The 23,057-nt window shown below is 41.3% G+C and overlaps 1 protein-coding gene across 1 annotated transcript in view; it reads left to right on the top strand.

Annotated features, from left to right (window-relative positions):
- The window catches only part of ZCCHC17 (zinc finger CCHC-type containing 17), a 56,480-nt gene that overhangs the window by 23,337 nt on the left and 10,086 nt on the right, over positions 1-23,057 (top strand). The window contains exons 4-7 of the mRNA XM_082685769.1: positions 2,883-2,983; positions 4,588-4,679; positions 13,191-13,291; positions 15,047-15,192. Coding sequence (XP_082541895.1) covers positions 2,883-2,983; positions 4,588-4,679; positions 13,191-13,291; positions 15,047-15,192 — 440 coding nt within the window. The remainder of the gene's footprint in view (positions 1-2,882; positions 2,984-4,587; positions 4,680-13,190; positions 13,292-15,046; positions 15,193-23,057) is intronic.

Genomic DNA, 23,057 nt, shown 5'->3' on the forward strand with positions numbered 1-23,057 from the left:
TGTTCTGTATTTAATGAGGTATCCAGCACAGAGTAAGGGGGCCTCAAATGTGTTATTTTGTGCCCTCTACCATATCCTCTTAATCCAGTTCTGGGTGGTTTATGTGGCTTGCAGTGAAATACCTCCCAAGAATATAGATTGTCCTCTGATAATGCAGCTGGTAATGAATCTCCCATACAGAGTATGGAATTAGTCATAGATGTATGCCAGGTAATTGCCTATAAATCTGTGACTAAAGAGATGAGAGCACTCAAGACGGTGACAAGATAATCTGGGTGTGATTTCAGAGAAAAGGGATTGGAAAGAAATTATAATTTAGGAGACTGAAATCCAGTTGTATCATTCTATTTATCTATTCCAAGAGGAAGTGATAGTCCCTTAAATTTGTGGACTGGAAACCTATCTTAAACCATGTGTCTCCATTTTGTTCTGATTCTGTGTTAAAGCAATTTGTGATCACTTACCCAATTTTTTAGGTATTTGATACTGAGAGCAGTGGGTAGTTTAACTAATAGGCAAGGACTGGGAATTTTAAAAAATTATATCCTCAGAACTGAGCCTGGGTGCCTCAGTCAGTTAAGTGTCTGCCTTTGGCTTAGGTCATGATCCCAGGGTCCTGGGATGGAGCCCTGAGTCAGGCTCCCTGCTTGGCGGAGGCCTGCTTCTCCCTATGCATGCAGCTCCCCCAGCTTATGCGTGTGTGTGCTCTTTTTCCCTCTCACAAATAAATAAATCAATCTTTAAAAAAAAGTATATCCTCTGTTGTAAATTAATAAATTGGTGAACTGTCTTTCCCTGTACCAGTCACTAAGTTCACAATCTGTTTAACATATTAATATAGTAATTTATTATTTATTTTAAAAGAAGTTATTACTGGAGAGAGAATGTGTATGCACGTGAGAGCACAAACTGAAGGGAGAGGGGCAGGGGAGAAGCAGACTCCCTGCTGAGCAGGGAGCCCCACACAGGCTCAGTCTCAGGACCCTGGCATCATGACCTAAGCTCAAGGTAGACACATAACTGACTGAACCACCCAGGTGCCCCTAGTTTGTTTCTGATTTTTTCTGTTTTCAAAATACATGGAAGGGGACAAAAACGCAGTTGAGAAATGTTTTGGCCATTCTCACTGTGGGTGGCAGGATAAATTTAGCTTCCCTAGGACTGTATTGGGTGCTCAGATTACACCCTTAGGGCTTTTTCTTTTACCTCTGGCCAACTCTTGCCACCTGGTGGTAAAGATGGGCATTGGTAAATTTTTGTAGTTTTATTATCCTGACAAATGTCTTGAAAGAGATGAATTGATTTAGCTAATCACTCAGTGGGGTGAAGTATCTTGATTGATAAAGCACGTGTCGTGTGTCCGTAGTTGGGGGTTACGTCAGCTTCAACCAAATCCGATGGACCAGACTTATTTTAGAAAGTAGGGAAGGTGGGGCACCTGGGTGGCTCAGTGGGTTAGGCCGCTGCCTTCAGCTCAGGTCATGATCTCAGGGTCCTGGGATCGAGTCCCGCATCGGGCTCTCTGCTCAGCAGGCAGCCTGCTTCCCTCTCTCTCTGCCTCTCCATCTACTTGTGATTTCTCTCTGTCAAATAAATAAATAAAATCTTAAAAAAAAAAAAAAGAAAGTAGAGAAGGTGATGTTGATTAATATTTTAATAATTTTATTCATAAAAATCTGAAATGGTCTATTAAAGAAGTAGGGAAGGTGGTTCTCCCAAGAAAGGACTTTGGACAGACAGAAAAATATATCTATTGTAAATATTTTAAAAATAACTTAATAACTAATCCATCATTTAACTTTTAATTAGTTTTATTAAGTATTTTTACCACTCTTGTTAATCAGTGCTAAATGATTTTTAAAATTTTATACTAGCCTTAGGAATCTTTCTTATTTTACTACACTCTCCCCTATGGGTGTTATTTTCTAAATATGCTGTTAACTTAATAGATTAAAAATGGCACCTTGTTTCGATTTTCTTTTTTCACTTAACATCTATCATAATTATTTTTTGTAATTGTAATTTAGTTGGCTTCTTACTCTTCCATTTGATTGATTTACCATAGTTTACCAAGCTAATTTTCCAATTATTGGTCATTTACATTGCTTTATATCTTTTTTTAAACCTTTGTAGGTAATAATACTACAAGCACTTTTATATACCCTTAGGTTTTTGGTTTTTGCCTCTGTTGAGTTTTTCTTTTGGAAAAATTCTAATGATGATATTGTTGCATCAAAGGTATAAACATTTTGGGCGCCTGGGTGGTTCAGTGGGTTAAGCCACTGCCTTCGGCTCAGGTCGTGATCTCAGGGTCCTGGGATCGAGTCCCGCATCAGGCTCTCTGCTCAGCAGGGAACCTGCTTCCTCCTCTCTCTCTCTCTGCCTGCCTGTCTGCTTACTTGTGATCTCTGTCTGTCAAATTAAATAAATAAAATCTTAAAAAAAAAAAGTATAAACATTTTGATGCCCTTGCTTTCAAAGACTTTCACTGACTTGTTTTTTACTAATGTGTTGTTCTTGTATCACGTTTGCTAACATAGAGCATTATTTTTAAACAATATGTGTTAAGTACAAAAAATGATCTCAGATTGTTTTAATTTACAGTTGTTTTTTAAAAGATTTTATTTATTTATTTGACAGAGAGACACACAGCTAGAGAAGGAACACAAGTAGGGGGAGAGGGAGAGAGAGTGAGAGAAGCAGGCCTCCTGCTGAGTGGGCAGCCGATGTGGGACTGAGCCACCCAGGCGCCCCTTAATGTACAGTTTTAAAGTAACAGACATTTTTCAGTGAATTCTCAACTCCCATCTTCTCCTTACCTCATTAGAGTATAAATACCAGATATACCCCCGTGCTTTATTTCATTTTTTTCTTGTACCCAGGTCTGGTCCATCGAACTCACATGTCATCCTGTCGTGTGGATAAGCCCTCTGAGATAGTAGATGTTGGAGACAAAGTGTGGGTGAAGCTTATTGGTCGAGAGGTAAGGTTCCATGCAACCTTCATGTTGTTAGACTGAGGAAAAGCTGGGGGATAGGGGGCAGTGTTGGTATTTAATAATGGCAAATGTGTATATATTGTTAACTGTGGCTGATGATCTTATTTTTGAATCCTGCCATTATATTCTGTCCTGTATTGAAATCTTCTGGTTGCTGTCCTGTAAACTCAGAAGGGATGTGGTATAAACTCTAATAAGTGTGGTGCAATAAGTACATATTTATAGAACTTTCCTGAAGTTTATCCAAATTGTTGGTGGGGAAAAAAGAACCAAAAAGAGAAAAGAAAACTTAATTTATGGGACTAGTCTTTGTCGTAAATTTCAAAAGAATAGCTGCCAGGTACACTTTAGTTTGGACCAAAACAGTAAAAAGAGACAGAGTTTCCCGTTATTGCTCTGAATACCCAGCACCATGCAGTGTGAGGCAAGTGAGAAAGGTCTGAAGGAGCTGGTTAACAGCAGCTCACTTGAGGGCATGAAGGCTGTGGATGTGGGCAGCCTGCTCTTGTACCGGAGAATGACAGGGGAGATAGGTCTGAAAGAGATACTATTTGAGAAGATTTGAGTGCTTAATATGTACTAGTCTGAGAGATGTAAGAGTGAGTCAGACCTAGGTCACCTCAGCTGTTATGGAGCTTATATAGAATGTAACTGGATGAAACAAATGTAAAAATAAGCAAACATATATATAAAATAATTATAAATTATTATAAGTGCTATAATGGGCTCAAGCATTATCAGCAGTAGATTTGGTCAGGAACAGGCTCTCTGTGGAAATGATGTATGAGCTGAGACCTAAAGAAAGAGGCACTGGTTATGTGAAAAATTAGGGTAAGCATATTCTAGGCAGAGAGAATGACTGATGTAGAGACCCCAAAGTGGAAAAAGGAGTCAGGTGTCGGAAGAAGCAAAAGAAGACCAACATGGCTAACAATTGCCTTCATGTTTGAAAATGCACTAGACTAAGTCCAAAAGGGGATCTAGTCTAGTCTGGAATGTTTAAGAATGAGTTCTGGTCTCATGGATCTCTGAACCCATCATTATGCTGAACTTACCTGGAAACCCAGGTTTTATATTCTTAAAAGGCCTTGATTTTGGTTGGATTTTGGTTACCTCCATAGCCTTGAATTTATTTATTTATTTATTTTTAAAGATTTTATTTATTTAACACAGAGAGAGAGAGATCACAAGCAGGCAGAGAGAGGAGGAAGCAGGCTTCCTGCTGAGCAGAGGGCTGGATGTGGGGCTTGATCCCAGGACCTGAGATCATGACCCGAGCTGAAGGCAGAGGTTCCAACCCACTGAGCCACCCAGGCACCCCAGCCTTGAATTTCTGAGCAGCCATTTCTGTCTTTCCTCCCCAGAAGGAGAAGAATGAAATAAAAACCATTTCCTAAAGTAATTTTGCCACAAGATCTATTTATAATGCTCATTAGTACCCCCAGGGTTTCTAGTACAGGACCCCAGCCATTAGAGGAGCTCAGTGTTTGTTATGGTGATAAAAGCTTTGATGCTTAATTAGATAATTTTAGACCAGCAGTCTAAATGGTGTACTCTTAGCTGTTGGTGACTGTTTTTGTCTTTTACAGATGAAAAATGATAGGATAAAAGTGTCCCTCTCCATGAAAGTCGTCAACCAAGGGACTGGGAAAGACCTCGACCCTAACAACGTTATCATTGAGTAGGTAAAAGTTTTGAAAAGGCTACAGTCCTACTTCTCAAACCATCAAATACTGTAGTGAATCAGGCTGACCTAGGAACTCTACATTTATAGTCTGTGATATTGATGACTTCTGTAGCTCTTGTGATCCTTGGAAATTGATAACATCATACTGCATAGAGTTCTAAGATTGGATGCTAACATGCAAAGCATAGAAATGCCCCATCAGTGGTTTTGTTACCTTCCCCTTATTCTTTGTCTGCCCTTTAACCAGTTAGCCAGCAAGCACTCCTGAAGCTTCTGCTCCTTGTTTCTCTAAGTATGGAGGCTCAAAAAAGGTAAAGACCATGTAGAAGAGTAGGGTAATCAAGAAGCAATTCCAGTGGGGTTTAATATATCTTGGGATAACTGTGTTCTGAATATGACATCTTACTTTCATTGGCTCTTCCTACCTTTCATTTAGGAATGGAAGATTTGCTATCCATATAGGCTGGTGATATAAGGAATTTGCTATCTGTCTCACAGGCTTTCTCTGATGTATGCCGGTGATTTCTGATCAGGAGTTCATAGCGCTCTAAGGTTCCATGAAGGGTTTCTGAACTGTTTCCAGTGTTTCAGAAAGCAAACCAAAATCATGCATTTACCTTCAGGTTAACCAAGACTTTATGGTATTGCTTTTGTTGTTAAAATATCACATTGTTTATCTCATGCTAATCAGGTGCTCTCAGTGACAATTACGTTATCAATTAATTTATTTTATTTATTTGTGACTTTTTTTGAAAGATTTTATTTAGGGGTGCTTGGATGGCTCAGTTGTTAAGCGTTTGCCTTTGGCTGAGATCATGAGATCAAGCCCCATGTCGGGCTCTCAGCTCTGTGGGAAGCCTGCTTCTCCCTCTCCAACTCCCCCTGCTTATGTTCCCTCTTTCTCTGTTAAAAAAAAAAAAAAAAAAAAAAAAGATTTTATTTATTTCTGAGAGAGAGAGAAAACATGAGAGGAGGGAGAAGGGGACAGAGAGAGAAGCAGACTCCCCTGAAGCAGGAATCATGACCTGAGCTAAAGGCAGACACTTAACTGAGCCACTCAATTGCCCCAGTTATTGATTAATTAAAAAAAAAAAAAGAAAAAAGAAAAATAAATGTTTGAGTGGGATCTTGGTGTGTTAAAGTTGGGAAACCCTTATATTTATAGTTCTAAGCAAAATCACTGTGGATACAAAGTAATTTTACCTAAAAGGGAGGGAATTGATATTTATTGGATATATACTCCGTGCCAGGCATTATGCAAGACGCACATTTGTGCGTCTGATTCTCTTAAGAACCTCCACTGTGGGTATTATCTCCATTTTACTTTATAGTCTTAGTTTCTTTCTTTCCTTTCTTTTCCTTCCTTTTTTCTTTTTTTAAAAGATTTTAAAAAATTTTTTTGACAGAGCACAAGCAGGGGGAGCAACAGACATAGGGAGAAGCAGACTCCCCACTGAGCAGGGATCCCAATGCAGGGCTGGATCCCAGGACCCTGGGATCATGACCTCAGCCAAAGGCAGACATTTAACTGACTGAGCCACCCAGCCCCCCCCCCCCTTTTCATTTTTGGGCACTTGGATGGCTCAGTTGATCAAGCATCTGACTCTGATTCAGGTCAGGTCATGATCTCAGGGTCCTCAGATTGAGCCTTTTGTTGGACTTCCTACTCAGGAAGTTGTCTGCTTGTTTCCCTTTGCCTCTGCCTCTCCCCAAGTGTGCACTCTTTCTCTTTCTTGCTTTCTCTTTCTAAAATAAGTAAATAAATCTTAAAAAAACAAAAAAAAAAGAAAGATTTTATTTTTAAGCAATCTGCACACCCAGTTGTAGGGCTTAAGCCCACAATTCCAAGATCAAAAGTTACATGCTCCACTGATGTGCCAGCCAGACGTTCTTATATTCCTAGTTTCTATCTTAATTTCCTTGTGGTTAATGACAAATTATAGTAGGTCAAGGACCTGAACTAGGACACAGAAGCTAGGGCCCTTTTTACCACATGATGCTTCTAGCTGTTGCATATGACTTTTGAGTTTTTCCATATTTCTGTAGTTTCATCTCTAAATATTGACATGTTTGTAAGTCTGATTATTGACAAAACACCTTTCATAGTAGAAAATGTTTTGTAACTCAGAGCTCAGTAATTTTATTTAAGTCTGGCATCTGATTACATTATAATAAATTGCTTCTGTTCCAAAGAATTCTGTCCTATATACAGACTCATTAAAAAGGAATGGAATTTCCCAAAGTCACTCTTGCAGGGGTAAAATGTGAAACAAGTAAGATGAAAGGGCTACCTCTCTGTCTCAGAACAAGGGTAGAGAAGGGAAGGGGCTCTCTGGTTTTGTGCTGTACAGGTTTCTATGTATAGGCTATTTCTAGTAATAACCGAGTGGCCAAACAGAAGCATTTGTTTTAAAGTATTTCTAGAGCTGCAACCAGGAAAGAAACATGATATAGTGGAATGATGTTGAGAGTTTTTAGAGTTAGACATAAATCAGAAAGAGTCCTAGTTCTGCTGCAAACTAATATATGACCTTGAGCAGACTCCTCTTCTCCGACCCTCAACTTCTTACTATCAGATAGAGGGGATGATGCCTGTGTCTCAGAAATGATGGAATGATTTAAATACAGGCTTATTTGTAAAGAGCCAGATTAATGTCTAGTCTATAGTAGAAACTCAGTATATGATAGCTACTTTAGTTACTATTTTTAAAAGATCTCTGTTCTTCTGTGATTATCATAACTTTTCTTTTGAAAGAATATATAAGGCCTAGGAGAACAGGGGACATAGCTCTTTCTTATCTCCCAGAGTGCCTGATGTGTAGTGATTATTAGTTAATGCTTTCATTTACTCATTTATTCAACAAGTATTTTTTAGGTTCATATTCTATATTAGGTACAATGGCCATACCGGGTTTTCTGCCTAAGGGCCTTACTGCCTAGTGCAATGAGATAATTATGCAGGTCACTTTAATAAAAGGCAAATGTAATAAATGCCAAAAGAGTAGGTTAAAGAAAGGGTTTTAGGAATTAGCTTGAAGATGATGAATTGATTTCAGGCCCCGATGGCTGGAAGAGAGGTGGAATTTGAGCTAGTTCTAGAAGAACGGATAAAATTTTGTCAGGCAGCAGGGGAAGGAATGGTATTCCTGAAAGAAGAAATGATTTAAGGAAAGGCATGGGGCAGGAAAGCACAAGGCACATTTAGGAGTCTTGTTTAAGAAAAGAAGAGGATACAGTCAAGTACTAAAATGTAAGGCTTGAAAGGTATGTTGGGTCAGATTGTGGAGAGCTTTGACTTTAACTATCAGTCAAAGAGCATTAGTTTTTTTGTTTTGTTTTGTTTTAAGATTTTACTTATTTATTTGAGAGACAGAAATCACAAGTAGGCAGAGAGGCAGGCAGAGAGAGAGGGGAAGCAGGCTCTCTGCTCAGCAGAGAGTTCAATCCCAGGACCCTGAGATCATGACCTGAGCCAAAGGCAGAGGCTTAACCCACTGAGCCACCCAGGTGCCCCAAATAGCATTAATTTTTTTAAAGCCCTGGAGCTTTCTGCTCAGGTCATAATCTCAAGGTCCTGGGATCAAGCCCCACACTGGACTCCCTGTTCAGCAGGGAGTCTGCTTTTCCCTCTTCTCCCTGCTTGTGCTCTCTCTTGCTATCTCTGCCTCTTTCTAAAATAAATTAAAAAATATATATTAAAAAAATTTTTTTAAGCCTTTTAGGGGGAGAGGCTGCTGATCATTATAATCTCTCCTTGTACCCCATTCTCTGATCTCACCCTGTTTTGGTCAGTGGCTTAGTGCTATCTCCAGCCTCCCACATTTCCATCAGTATCTAACTTTCATTTTTCCATCAGTATCTAACTATCTTACATTTTATCCCCCGAGTGTGAGAGTGTTAAAGGCAATCTGTAAATGGAAAGGGGGAAAGGCAGTTTCCAGGTAGGTTTAGCCAGCATAGCATAGTCTTTTAGAAGAGTGTGGTTCACCATTATAATTATCATATAATTATATATGATATATATAATCATATAATTATTATATGTCTCCTTCTGCTTCTAGACTGTAAGCTCCTTGTGAAAGACTGTATTCTGCCTTTTTGACACTCATCATTGGCACTGGTGCTTGCCACTTAATAGTTGAACAAAAGAAAGGTTAATTCAGTTGTGTGCCTTGCTTAGAGGGACTGGAGGAGGAAACTTGCTACTATGTAGCTGCAAAGTAGCCAGGCCTAAACCAGCATGGCAGTGAGCACAGAAAAGGGAGGAAGGCAAGTGATTCATTTGTTGAGTTGAGTATTGGATAGGAGTTATGATTTGGCTTGTCATATGTTAGAAACCCCATAATATTGGAATTGATTATAATAAGGGTTTGTTTAAGCTGTGACTCATAGCCACTTGAAACTCAGCTCCACAGATAAGGATATCTGAATGCCATGGAGTTTGTGACTTGCTCAACTTATGTCCCCAAGATCCTGCCCTGGTTTTTAATTAATTAATTTATTTAAAAGGATGTTACTTATTTATTTTAGGGAGGGAGAGAGTGAATGCACAAAGGGGAGGGAGAAGCAGACTTCCTGCTGAGCAGGGAGCCCAATATGAGACTCGATCCCAAGACTGAGACCATAACACAAGCCAAAGGCAGACACTTAATGCATTGAGCCACCCAGGCATCCTTTCTCTACCCTTTTTTTAAAAATTATTTTATTGTGATGAGAACACCTAACATGAGATCTACCCTCTTAACAAATTTTTAAGTGTACAGCATAGTATTGTTGACTAGGTACAATGTTTATAGCAGAGCTCTAAAATTTACTTCTTATTTAACTGGAACTTTATGCCTGTTGATAAGTAACTCCCGTTTCCCTCTGTACCCTCACTCCCCCACCCCCACCTTGGTTTTTCTAACTCAAGCTTTATTCTTTGAAATGACCCTCTCCCATGACCATACCAGAGTGTTGACCTCTGTCCTTTGAATAAGATTATGCTAGGGCAAAACCTGGGAATTGGAGCAGACATTTTCTTTTTCTTTTCTTTTTTTTTTTTAAAGATTATTTATTTATTTATTTGACAAAGATCACTAGTAGGCAGAGAGGTATGGGGGGAAGCAGGCTCCCTGCTGAGCAGAGAGCCTGATGTGGGGCTCCATCCTGGGACCCTGAGATCATGACCTGAGCCAAAGGCAGAGGTTTTAACCCTCTGAGCCACCCAGATGCCCCGCTTGAGCAGACATTCTCCAAAACTTAAATCGTGCTTGTTTACACTGCCCACTGGATAGCCACTAAGTTACATATGGTTACATATGGTTATTTAAATGTAAATGAAAATTAAATAAAATTTAATCCAATTCTTCAGTTACACTAACCACATTTTAAATGCTCAGTAGCCACAGATCAAAATATTAGTCAATAGTACAGACATAAATTTATAGAACTTGTCCATCATGGCATTCTGTTGGACATTGGTATGCTAGATGGAATGTGTACTGCCCAGGTACAGAAAAAGATAAGACATAGACTTTATTTTTTTAAAGATATATTTACTTATTTGAGAGAGAGAGCCTGAACACAGGGAGGGGCAGAGGGAGAGGAACAACGAGAATCTCAGGCAGACTCAGTGCTGAGCTTAGAGCCCAGCATGAGGCTTGATCCCACGACCCCAGGATCGTGACCTGAGCCAAAATCAAGAGTCAGATGCTTAGCCAACTGGGCCACCCAGGCACCCCAAACATCGTCTTTTTTTTTTTTTTTAAGATTTAATTTATTTATTTAACAGACAGAGATCACAAGTAGGCAGAGAGGCAGGAAGAGAGAGTGGGGGGAAGCAGGCTCCCTGCCAAGCAGAGAGCCCAATGCGGGGCTTGATCCCAGGAACCTGGGATCATGACCTGAGCCGAAGGCAGAGACTTAACCCACTGAGCCACCTAGGCGCCCCAAACATAGTCTTTATCTTTGATGGTATCTTTCATGGTACAAAGGTTGAGCCAAAATATAAGCAAATCTAACAAAACGACCAGATGTTGTGGGAACACAAAAGAGTAATTAACCCTGCCTCTGGTGGTAGGGAACATTTTAGCGAACATGTGGTGTGTAAGCTGAACTGAAGAAGGACCAGGACGGAATATGGCGTATCCTGGTCTTTCTGTTTCCTCTCCAGAGCCAGTGTATTAGCTAAAATGCATCAGGTGGGTAGTTTTGTCCTGTTCTGATGCTGTCATCCTGTGTTTCTCTGGGTAATGCAGCTTTTTTGGCAAAATATTTCTGGTTGTGCTGGACTCTATAGTCTTGGTGAATAGTTGGAAAAGCTTAGGTGAAGTCAAAGTTCAAAGTTAAAGAGGTTCAGGGTAAGGAAAAATATTTGGAGGCAAGAGCACAGAATTTTTTTTTAAGATTTATTTCTTTGAGAGAGAGAGAGAGAGCATGAATGGAGGGAGGGGCAGAGGCAGAGAGAATATCAAGCAGAATCCCTGCTGAGTGCAGAGCCCGATGCGGGGCTTGATCCCATGACCCCAGGATTGAGATTTTTTTTTTTTTTAAAGATTTTATTTATTTATTTGACAGAGAGAAAGATCACAAGTAGGCAGAGAGGCAGGCAGAGAAAGAGGGGGAAGCAGGCTCCCCGCCGAGCAGAGAGCCCAACGCGAGGCTCGATCCCAGGACCCTGAAATCATGACCTGAGCCGAAGGCAGCGGCTTAACCCACTGAGCCACCCAGGCGCCCCCAGGATTGAGATTTGAGCTGAAACCAAGAGTTGGATACTCAGTCAGGTGCCCCAGGAACATAGAGATTTCAACAAATATTTTTAAGTTTTACTTTATTTTATTTAATTTTTAAAAATGCTTTTATTAATTTGTTTGGCAGAAAGAAAGAGAGAGCGCAGAGAGAGCGCACGCACAAACAGGGAGAGTAGCAGGCAAAGGGAGAACCGGGCTCCTTGCTGAGCAGGGAGTCCATGTGGGTCCGGTCCCAGGACTCTGGGATCATGATCTGAGCCAAAGGCAGACACTTAACGACTGAGCCCCCTAGGCGTCCCTCAGCAAACATTTACTGATGCTGTTGCTTGCCAAGCTTTGGGCTAAGGTGTAAGGAAACAAAATAAGTAAGATACTGCAGAAAGGGCTCACAATCTAGAGAAGAAACATTAATGTATCAGGCAATAAAGGGCTAGGACTTTATTTAGGCAATATATGCTAGGACTGCAGTGTAGATAGACTACAGTTTGAGTTTGAAAAAAAGAGTGATCCAGAGTGACATTCTTCTGTCAAACATTTCTGAGTACCTACTCTCTGCGGGTACCATGTGTTATGGTAAAGGTCAAAGAGAGACATCTGGGGTGTGTAGGCTCTGCTGCAGGCAGGAGTGTAATTGGTAAACATTATAGAAAGCTGGCTGGCAGTGCTTGCTACCTCTGATGCCCTACAACCCAGTATAGTGTTCCACTCCTACTGGGAACGAGGCATTTCCCAACAGAAATGGGTATCTATATCTGTCACCGAAAGATGGGCTAGAAAGTTCATAGAAGAAGTATTGTTCATAGTAGAAGCTACTCAGATACCCATCAACAGCAGAATACTTTATGGCAATGAGAATCAGTAATCTACAGCTGCACACAGCAATATGGATAGATCTCACAAATGAGTGAAAGAAGCCAGACACAGAAGGGTCCATACTGTATGATTCCACTTACACAATTTTCAAAATCTGATACAATTGATCTATGCTCTTAGAAACAAGCATAGTGATTAACTTTGGAGGGGCCTTGGAGGTGCTGGCAATGTTCTGTTTCCTTATTGGAGTGAGGGTTTCCTGGGTATGTCAAATTGTGAAAACCAATCAAGCTGTATGCTTATAAACACTTTGTGCCTATATTATACTTTAGTAGTAAATGTAGAATTTTTAAGAAATGATAGAGGAATGTGAACAAAGAGATGAATTCTGGCTGAGGTCCTCAGGAGACAACTTGATAGAAGGAGAGGTGGTGACTAAGCTGAGCTTTGAAATGTTTGGGGGTGGTGAGGTGGGAGGAAAGAGGGGAAGCAGCATTTCGGAGAGAGGGAATTATGAGCAAGGGCATTGAACCATCTGGAGACGGTCAACTAGTCCTCTTTGGCTAGCAAATCTCATGCAAGTAAAGTTGGGGCTGGAGAAGCAGGTTAGAGACAGATCATGGAAGGCCTCAAGTACCACAGTAAAGGTCTTTTAAACTTGGGGTTGACTGTGTCAGGGTTACTGGGGGCTTAGCGAGGTAATTATATCTTCATCCTCTGTGCATTGGTGAGCTGAAGGCATCTCATTCATAATTATTAATTCAGAGCCTGTCCAGAATTAAAAAAAATATCTGTTTCATGTTGTTGCTTTCCCCGCTTGTCTCCCCATGCAGGACGCTTTTCCTTCTTCTCCCTTCTGCCTGCCAAGGACAGAACAAAAACTCAGCCTACAGCATTACCTTCTAGTATCTCTGGCCCCATCTCTTAAGAAGGCCAACAGTCCGTATCCTTTTCGTTACAGGCAAGAAGAGAGGCGGCGGCGGTCCTTCCAGGATTACACTGGGCAGAAGATCACCCTCGAGGCTGTCCTGAACACCACCTGCAAGAAGTGTGGCTGTAAAGGTAAGGTGAAGCCTCTGCCGGGCCAGTCCTTCCTCCTTGTGATGGACCTTCACTAGGTGGGGGAGGTCGCCTGTTTTGGGTGTGGCTCACCCTGCTTTTTAGTCAGTGATGGCCTCACCTGCTTGTGCTGTTAATCCTCCTAGACTCTTACCAGAGTTCATGCCCTTTCTGTGTCCTCTTCTGAATGCTGGCCCTGCTGGATACTCTGCTGTCCACCTCACCCCCACCTGTGGTTGATGCCCTGTGTGGGCAAGATCCCCATGTACTGCAACCGAAGCGGGGAGAGTGTTGGATTATGGTTAGCACTGTAAATTTTTATCTCCAAGGACCATTACTATTCTGCAGCAAAAATGAAGTGATTTGGAAATATATTGCCCAAGGATCCAAGTCAGACCTTTTCTTGTTCTTCCTTGTTTCTTTAACTTAAGACTTCTGAATACAGTCTCCTTTTAGTACTAAAGAACACAGGCTAGCTGCTCGCTCAGGTTTCTTCTGGTCCTGCTCAGGTGATTGAGAGCGCTCTCAGTCTGACTTCCCTCGTCAGACCTATCCTGAGAGGGATTGCCAGCGTCTCATTTTCAGAGTGACCTCAATTTGTCACCCCTTCTCCCTTGCCTTATATTTACCTGGCTTTCTTGATTTTTCTACACCACTTGGTAGCGGATTTGTGCCCTGATTGGTGTGGGAGTTAAGCCCCTACTTACCATTAATGTAGAGGGAGGAAGGAAAAAAGAAAAATGGAAAGAATACCTCCTCAGGGGAATTGTGTAATCATCCCAGATATTTGAAAAACTATGCTGTATTCCCCTTCCAGGCACCATCTAGCTTCTGGATCCAGAGTCACAAAGCAGTTTACGCATAGCTTTTTGATGATCTCTTGGGATCATCTTTGCCCCTGAAATAGGGTCTACACAGGCTTGGATAAAATCAGCTCTGTAGTAGCTGTTAAACGGCCGCTTGATAGCACTGAAGGTTCAGGGAGGGTGGGTCCTCTTACCTTCAGCTTATGTCCAACCAGGTGTTACATGAGGCAGAGAAGAATAATGAGAGATGGAATTTGTCTTAGTTAGCAAAGGTCAGGCCCTAGGTGGTTGGTTTTGGTGCAGCAGGAACAGCATTGAACAGGGAGGCATGAGACCTGGAGTAAGTTTGAGCTCTGCTGCTCTTTTTGTGACCTTGAGCTACTTCTCTACTCCGGGTCTTTATATCTGCACACGCAGAGCTGGATTTGATGATCTCTAAGGCCCTTGCCAAACCTGACAGTCTGAGTGTTGAGTGCCCCAGGTGACTGCCTGTCTCTCAATGTGTTAGTTTGGATGTGAATGCCACCTTCCTGCCAGCTGCCTAAGAGCTCTCTTCCTGTAGGGCTTGGCCTGCCACTCGGCTCCCTCTGCTAAGCATTCTGCTCTCTGGAGCAGCCTTTCAATGTCGGGAATAAGTTCCAAGCAGATCTTTAAAAATTACTAAGCCCCATTGCTAATGAAAGGCAGCACAAGTCTGCTTCCTCTGCCATTTCCAAAGCAGTGCCAGTGTCTCCCACAGCTCTAGGACCAGCTGCTGGTCTGGCTCTGGTTGAGTGGGCAATGCCATCTTGAGGTGACAGAAAATCTGCTCGGAATCCAGCAGCTGCTCTGAATGAACTCAGTAATACTTCTTCAACCAACCAGCCCCTTTCAGGAGCCTCGAGGGAAGCTCCACCTGCCAAGAGGAGAGGCTGCTTCTCCCCTCCCTACGTTTTCTACCTCTCTTCTGCAGGCCACTTCGCAAAGGATTGTTTTATGCAACCAGGAGGGACCAAATATTCTCTGATACCTGATGAGGAAGAGGAGAAGGAAGAGGCAAAGTCAGCAGACTTTGAGAAGCCTGACCCCACGAGGAATTCTTCTAGAAAAAGAAAGAAGGTGAGTGCTGTCTTGCTTTTATTTATCATATTTTTTAGGGTTTTAAAATAAAAATGTACTTTTTGCAGAAATTTTAGAAGTCTTGAAAAACATAAAGAATATTAGGATCTCCTGTAATCTTTCCAACCAAAGAGGCTTACAGTATGTTTGGTACATTCCAATCTTTTTACTTGGTAATGATGATAGATAGCTACATCTACATTTAAACACAAAATTATGGTTGTACTAGGTCTAGTTTATATTATACTTTTTTCATTATATGTATCAAAATAATTTTCCAATATCTTTAAGTGTTTAAAAACTTGATTTAAGAACAACATACAGTATTCTACCCTATGACTGTATGATGGTTTATTTAATAATTTTTCTATTGTTGGATCTTTTTATTACTTCCACCCAAAGTCTTTGGCCATATCTCTTACTGTTTTCTTTGGATAAATGCCCAAGTAAGATTACTGAGTTAGGGCTTTAAGGCTCTTGATACATTTTATCAAATTGTCTTTCCAGAAAGTACTTCTCTGTGCCCAGTGGTGGATAAGAGTGCCTGTCTCACAGAGTTCTGTCTCCTGTATACTGATTACAGCAGAACAGTTCATAAAACAGACATTATTATGGTGCTGAAAAAGACAGGGCATTTGTTGCATGCCAGCCAGAGAGGGAACGGAAAAAAACTGTGCTGTAGTTTGGTCAGGAAATAGTTGTTCTCATATTGTGTATTATCTTTCTAATTGTGTCCAGCTATTGGGTTTTTGTTTCATTTTGTTTTTTTAAAAGCTTCAGCAATTTTTTGTTGAGTGGTCTTTTTGTTCCAGGTAGTGCAACCCTAGGAATAAAAAAACTATGATCAGGTCCTTGTCCTCAATGGGCATTCCCTACAAATTAAGCATTACTTCATTTTATAGGAGAGGAAAAGGCCCTTTATACCATTTTAAGAACTAGCTAAGTGTATGAATAATAGTTTCTTGATCTGTATATTCTCTCCCTGGTGATCACATCCCTCATAAGACTTTTTTTTTTTTTTTTTAAAGACTTTATTTTTTTTTTTTAAAGATTTTATTTATTATTTATTTGACACAGAGAGATCACAAGTAGGCAGAGAGGCAGGCAGAGAGAGAGAGGAGGAAGCAGGCTCCCTGCTGAGCAGAGAGCCCGATGCGGGACTCGATCCCAGGACCCCGAGATCATGACCTGAGCCGAAGGCAGCGGCTTAACCCACTGAGCCACCCAGGCGCCCCCTCATAAGACTTTAACTGCCTTGATGGCTCCCACATCCCTAACTAGTATCCCACAGGTACCTCAGACTTTGGCTTAGAGTCCCTCAGACCCAGGTTTTAGGCCCTCTGTGTTATAGACCACCTATGTAACTTTGGGCCTTCCTTAATTTTCAAAGGAGGATTGTTGTGGTCTTTGATGACATTGTTCCTTGTGAGGGCATGCCCAGCTCCCAAAGATACATAGAAAACACTGACAAGTTAAGTGCTTAATTAATGTTGGCTGTCATGACTACCATTCTGTCTTCTTCAGCCCTCCTCCCTACACACACACACACACACCCCACACACACACCCACTATAAAAACAACACCATCCTTCTATCTTGTTATTACTTGTTTCTGTCCTTCTATCTTGTATTACTTATTTTAATGACAGTAATAACCTGCCGGAAGGAAACCAGCATGTCATTTGTTTTCCTCTCCTTTCCATCCCGTATCTGTTCAGTCACTGAGTCCTGTTAATAGCACTAAGTATTCTTTTCTCCTCCTTCCCATTCCTTCTACCGTGTGCTGCACTCTCTCCTGTCTCTCACTCACAGACTATTGAACTAGCCGAGGGACATTTTATTTGCCTTTCACCTCTTAGTTCCAAGTTCCCAGGAGTTGGGTCTAGGCATCTGATTTTTTTTTTTTTTTAAAGCATCTTTATCTCACTGCTTGATTCTCTTCATTATTATGACTTTTTTGCTCTCTACTTTAACTCTGAATGTTGGGGTGCTCCAAAGCTGTCTTGTTACTCTCTTCTGTTCTCTGACCACCTCCTCTCTGGGTAATCTCATCCTGTCCTATGGTTTTGAATACTACTTGCATGGTAATAATACCCAGATTAAGTATTTGTGTCATTATTTTTATCCAAATCTGTAATTCCATCCCTGACTTTCTTTGGCACTTCAGATTTAGAACTCTGTCTGCCTACTTGACATCTTCATCTTATTGTCAAGTTTGCATCAGGCTTAACACACCCTACAGCTCTTTAATTTTTCTATCCAAAGCTGCTCCTTCCACATTTTTGCCTTCCACATTTTGCCCTATCTCAGTGAATAGATCACCATTCTCTGAGTTGCTCAAGCCAAAATCTATAGGCTTTGCATTTAAATTGTTTTCTTTAAATTGTGGTAAAATATCCATAACATAAATTTTACCATCTTAACCACTTAAAATTTTTCTAAGTTTTATTTATTTAAGTAATCTCTACAACCAACATGGGGCTCAAACTCACGGCCCCAGGATCAAGAGTCATGTGCTCTTCCAACAGAGCCAGCCAGGTGCCTCCCCTTACCCTTTCTTTCTTTATCTCTCTCCCTCCCTCTCTCTCTCTCTCTCTCTTTCTTTCTCTCACAGAGAGAGAGAGATCACAAGTAAGCAGAGAGGCAGGCAGAGAGGAGGAAGCAGGCTCCCTGCTGAGCAGAGAGCCCGAGGGGAGGCTTGATTCCAGGACCCTGAAATCATGACCTGAGCCAAAGGCAGAGGCTTAACCCACTGAGCCACCCAGGTACCCACCCACTCTTATTTTTAAAGATTTATTTATTTTATTTTAGAGAGAGAGCATGTGCACATGTGTGCATGTGTGGGAGGGGCAGAGGAAGAAAAGTCTCAAGCAGACTCTCTGCTGAGCTAGGAGCTCTATGCAGGGGCTTGATCTCACCGCCCTTCCCTTCGGTGGTGACCTGAGCTAAAATCGAGTCAATACTTAACCGACTGAGCCACCCAGGCATCCACCATCTTAACCATTTTTTTAAAAAGATTTATTTATTTATCTTAGAGAGTGAGTGGAAGGAGCTAAGAGAGAGAATTGCAGCCCAGAGACCCACATGGGGCTTAATCTCACGGCTCTGAGATCACGACCTGAACGGAAACCAAGAGTTGGCACTCAACTGACTGCACCACCCAGGCACCCATAACTTTTTTACATGTGCAGTTCTTTGGCATTAAGTAAATTCACATTGTTGTGTGGTCATAACCATCGTCTACCTCCAGAACTCTTCGTTTTGCAAAACTGAAACTGTGCCCATTAAACACTGACTCCTCATTCTTTCTCCCTGGCACCTGGGAACCACCATTCTACCATCAAGTGAGAAGAAGAGGTGAACATGCAAAAGAACACAGGCCTTTATTTGGGATCTCAGAATTGCAATTAGTAGATCACAGATTTGTGTCACTCATTTACGGAAAGCCAAGGGTTTTTCTGAGAGAGAAGGAAAGACGTAATTACATGGTGTAGCTGAAGAAGAGAAGAACAGACCCTGCTAGTTTGGTGCTGACCAGCTGAGCCACTTCTCATGCCTGTCTTCTTGATTATTTTACCAGTGCTATCAAGTGGAACTGTCACTGGCATGTCATAATTACCTTCCCTGTCCTCATGTGATCAAATACCAGTCGGTCTGTTAGAGTGTTACGAGCAGCTGCTTATATAGCAATTGCTGCTTCTGTCCCCGTTCAAGAGCCCATCAATTTGGAAAGGAAAATAGAGCTTAAAAATGGAGTCTCTTATGTCCAGAAATTTTAGACAATTCCACATGACTTTCTGTCTATGATTTAGGTAGACAGAGATACCTAGGTATCTCCTATAAGTGGAATAACACAGTATTTATCTTCTTTTTTTTTTTTTTTTTTTTTAAGATTTTACTTATTTGTCAGAGAGGTAGAGCACAAGCAGGGGGAGCAGCAGGCAGAGAGAGAAGCAGGTTCCCCACTGAGCAAGGATCTGGACCCTGGGATCATGACCCAAGCTGAAGGCAGACACTTAACCAGCTGAGCTACCAGGCATCCCAGTATTGGTTTTTTTTTTTATGACTGGCTTATTTGACTTAGTAAACTATCCTGAGGATATATAGCATGGGTCATTTTCCTTCCCTTTTAAGACTAAATAGTATTTCATTATGTGTACACACTACAGTTTGCTTATCCTTTCATTTGTTGTTGGCCGTTGTGTTGCTCCCACCTTTTGGCTATTGTGAATAATGTTGCTATGAACATAGTTGGGTCAAATATTTCTTCAAGACCTGCTTTCAGTTCCTTTGGGTATATACCGGGAATTGGAGTTTCAGGATTATGTGGTAATTTTGTTCTGACTTAATTTTTCTTTTTCTTTTTTTGAGGAACCACTGCACTGTGTTTCACAGTGACTGCATCATTCCTACCAGTAGTGCACAGGATTCCATTAGGGAGTAGTGTTTGTTAATTGTCATTTAGGTAAAAGTAGGTGATGGTGTTGTTCAGTTGTTCAGTTCTATGTCTTTCTCATTTTTAAAAAAATTTCCAAGAGAGCATTATTAAGATATCCAGTCACACCATGTGTCTTCCTATATAAAACCCTTCAGTGATTTTCCACAGTACTTAAAATAAAATCCAAACTGCCTCCTGTGAAAACAAACTGTCTAAACCTACCAGCTACTGCTTTTAGTAGGCAGTAAATTATATTTAGCCAAAGCATTGTTTTTTTTTTTTAAATATATTTATTTTTATAGTTACCTTCCACTTAAAGCATGGGATTCAGGCTTTCTATTTATAGTTGTTGTTACAAAGTTTCCCTTTTAGTAAAGCATTTTTCTTTTTTCTTAAAGTGGAAATAAATCAGATGTTAAGAACAACTTTAAAGGGTGGGGAGCCTGGGTGGCTCAGTGGGTTAAAGCCTCTGCTTTCAGCTCAGGTCATGATCCCAGGGTCCTGGGATTGAGCCCCACATCGGGCTCTCTGCTTAGCAGGGAGACTGCTTCCCTTCCTCTCTCTCTGCCAGCCTCTCTGCCTACTTGTGATCTCTCTCTCTGTCAAATTAAAAAAAAAATAAAAATTTAAGGGGTACCTGAGTGGCTTGGTCAGTTAAGCATGCAACTCTTGATTTCAGCTCAGGTCATTGTCTCAGGGTTGTGGGATTGAGCCACGAGTTGGGCTCCTCACTCAGTAGAGACCGAGATTCTCTCTCTTCCTCTCCGCCCCCACCCCCATGTGTGGTCTCTTTTTCTCTCTCCCCCTCAAAACAAATTCATAAATCTTTTTTTTTTTTTTTTAAAGATTTTATTTATTTATCAGAGAGAGAGAGAGAGCGAGCACAGGCAGACAGAGGCAGAGGGAGAAGCAGGCTCCCTGCCGAGCAAGGAGCCCGATACGGGACTCGATCCCAGGATGCTGGGATCATGACCTGAGCTGAAGGCAGCTGCTTAACCAACTGAGCCACCCAGGTGTCCCCAAATTCATAAATCTTAAAAAAAAATTTTAAAGTAAAAAATAAGCAGTTTGTAAACACATGGAGTAAAAACTGTGGCCGTGGGGCGCCTGGGTGGCTTAGTGGGTTAAAGCCTCTGCCTTCGGTTCAGGTCATGATCTCAGGGTCCTGGGATGGAGCCCTGCATCAGGCTCTCTGCTCAGCGGGAGCCTGCTTCCTCCACTCTCTCTCTCTGCCTGCCTGTCTGCCTACTTGTGATCTCTGTCTAATAAATAAATAAAATCTTTTAAAAAAATTTAAAAAATTGTGGCAATATTATAGGAATGGCACTTGGAAAACACTGATTTTGAGCAGTGGGGATACTATTTTAGTTTGGTACTATTCTCCTATATTCCAAAGAAATAGAAATTTATAAACCCTACCTACTTCAGGCACTGCCTTCTAGAGGCAAATCTTCAGCATTGCCAGACTTAGCTCAGCTCCCTCACAGAGGCAACAACCTCAGACCCTTACTGCTGGCAAGATTGCTTATTTTTGAACACAGGACTTAGACATACCTTTATTTTTCATGCTGGTGTTCCTAGAGCCTTTTTCATAGAGGTCTGAGGACTGATTTAAAGAGGGAAAAGAGACGTTTCCACTATTTATAACCTCATTATTGAAATGTACAGCAAAAGAGAGGCAACCCATAACCTCACTACTTTACCAGGGTCTATACTGCTGGGGCACGTTTTTTCCACCAACTGTTTTCAGATGCACATTTTACCTAGATATCGTAAAGATGTATATACTGTTTTGTTTCCTCCCTTTTTACCTTGTCATGAGCATCTTTCCATGTTTGCCACACGGTCTTGTAGTGCTCATTTGCAGTGCGATCTAGTATCACATCAGGTGGATGTGGAGGGATTAGGGGCGGCAGTGGAGAGTGGCACTTCAGAACCTGGGCTGTGAGACACATTGCCTGTGTTCTGATCTCAGCCACCTCCTCACTGGGGATCTTAGTGTAATCACTAGCTTCTCTGAATCTGTTTCCCTGTTTGTAAAATGGGAGTGATAAGCATCTACTTCGTAAGGTTGTTAGGATGAGGTGATGCATGTGAAACTCTGAGCACCGCGGTGGGATACACCACAGCCCGGCACCTGTAAGCTATGAGTGGCTGATGCTTAAAAACGGGCTTTGTGGTTAGAGACTGGGTAAGTAGACACTAGATTCAAGTAGTTCATTATATATTCTAGATACCAATCCTTAATTAGATGTGTGACTTCCTGCAAATACTTTCTTCCATTCTGTGACTTGTCAATCTGTTGAATTGTCTTAATCTGTTGATAGTGTCCTGTTTTTATTCCAGATTTACATTTTTATTTTTAATTTTATTTTTAGATTTTATTTATTTATTCATGAGAGAGAGAGGCAGAGGGAGAGACCCCCCCCCCTCCCCAGTGTGGGACTCGATCCCAGGAACCCTAAGATCATGACCTGAGCCAAAGGCAGACACTTAACCCTCTGAGCCACTCACCTGCCCCTGGATTTACATTTTTAAAAAACACACCTAAAGCTTACCATATTAGCCACTTTTAAGTGTATGGCTTTTCACGGTGGTGTGAAGTACATTCTTGTAATCATGTGGGTGTGTGTGTGTGTTTTTAAGATTTTATTTATTTGACAGAGATCACAGGTAGGCAGAGAGGCAGGCAGAGAGAGAGAGAGGAAGGGAAGTAGGCTCCCTGCTGAGCAGAGGACCCAGTGTGGGGCTCCATCCCAGGGCCTGGGATCACGACCTTAGCCGAGGGCAGAGGCTTTAACACACTGAGCCACCCAGGCATCCCTGTAATCATGTGTTTTGATGCACAAAAATTTTAATCTTGTTGAAGTCCAACTTACCAACTTTTTCCTTTTGTTTCCCATAATTTTGGTGTCATACTCAAGAAACCATTGTTAAATCCTGTCATGAAGCTTCCCCCCTCTGTTTTCTTCTAAGACTTTTATAGTTTTAACTTCTGTATTTAGGTCTTTGACCCATTTTAAGGTTTTTTTTTCGTATATGGTGTGACTCCAACTTTTTTGGGGGGGGTGGGGGGGGCATGTGGATCTTTCCAGTTTTCCCAGCACCAGTTTTTCAAAAGAACTGTCCTTTCCATACTGACTGGTTTTCGCATCATTGTTAAAAATCACTTAACCATATATGTAAGGTTTTAGTTCTGGCTGACTACTCTGTTCCATTGGTCTGCTCATCTCTCTGTATGCTCTGCCGCACTATTTTGATTACTCTAACTTTGTAGGAAGTTTTGGAATTGGGAAAGGTCAGTCCCCTAACTTTGTTCTTCTTTTTCAAGATTATTTTAACTGTTTGTGGTCCCTTGAGATTCCAGATGAAGTTTAGGATGGATTTTTTGATTTTTACAAAAAATATTATTGGGATTTTGATAGGG

This window comes from Mustela nivalis (assembly GCF_964662115.1).
Source record: "Mustela nivalis genome assembly, chromosome: 10".
Classification (NCBI taxonomy): domain Eukaryota; kingdom Metazoa; phylum Chordata; class Mammalia; order Carnivora; family Mustelidae; genus Mustela; species Mustela nivalis.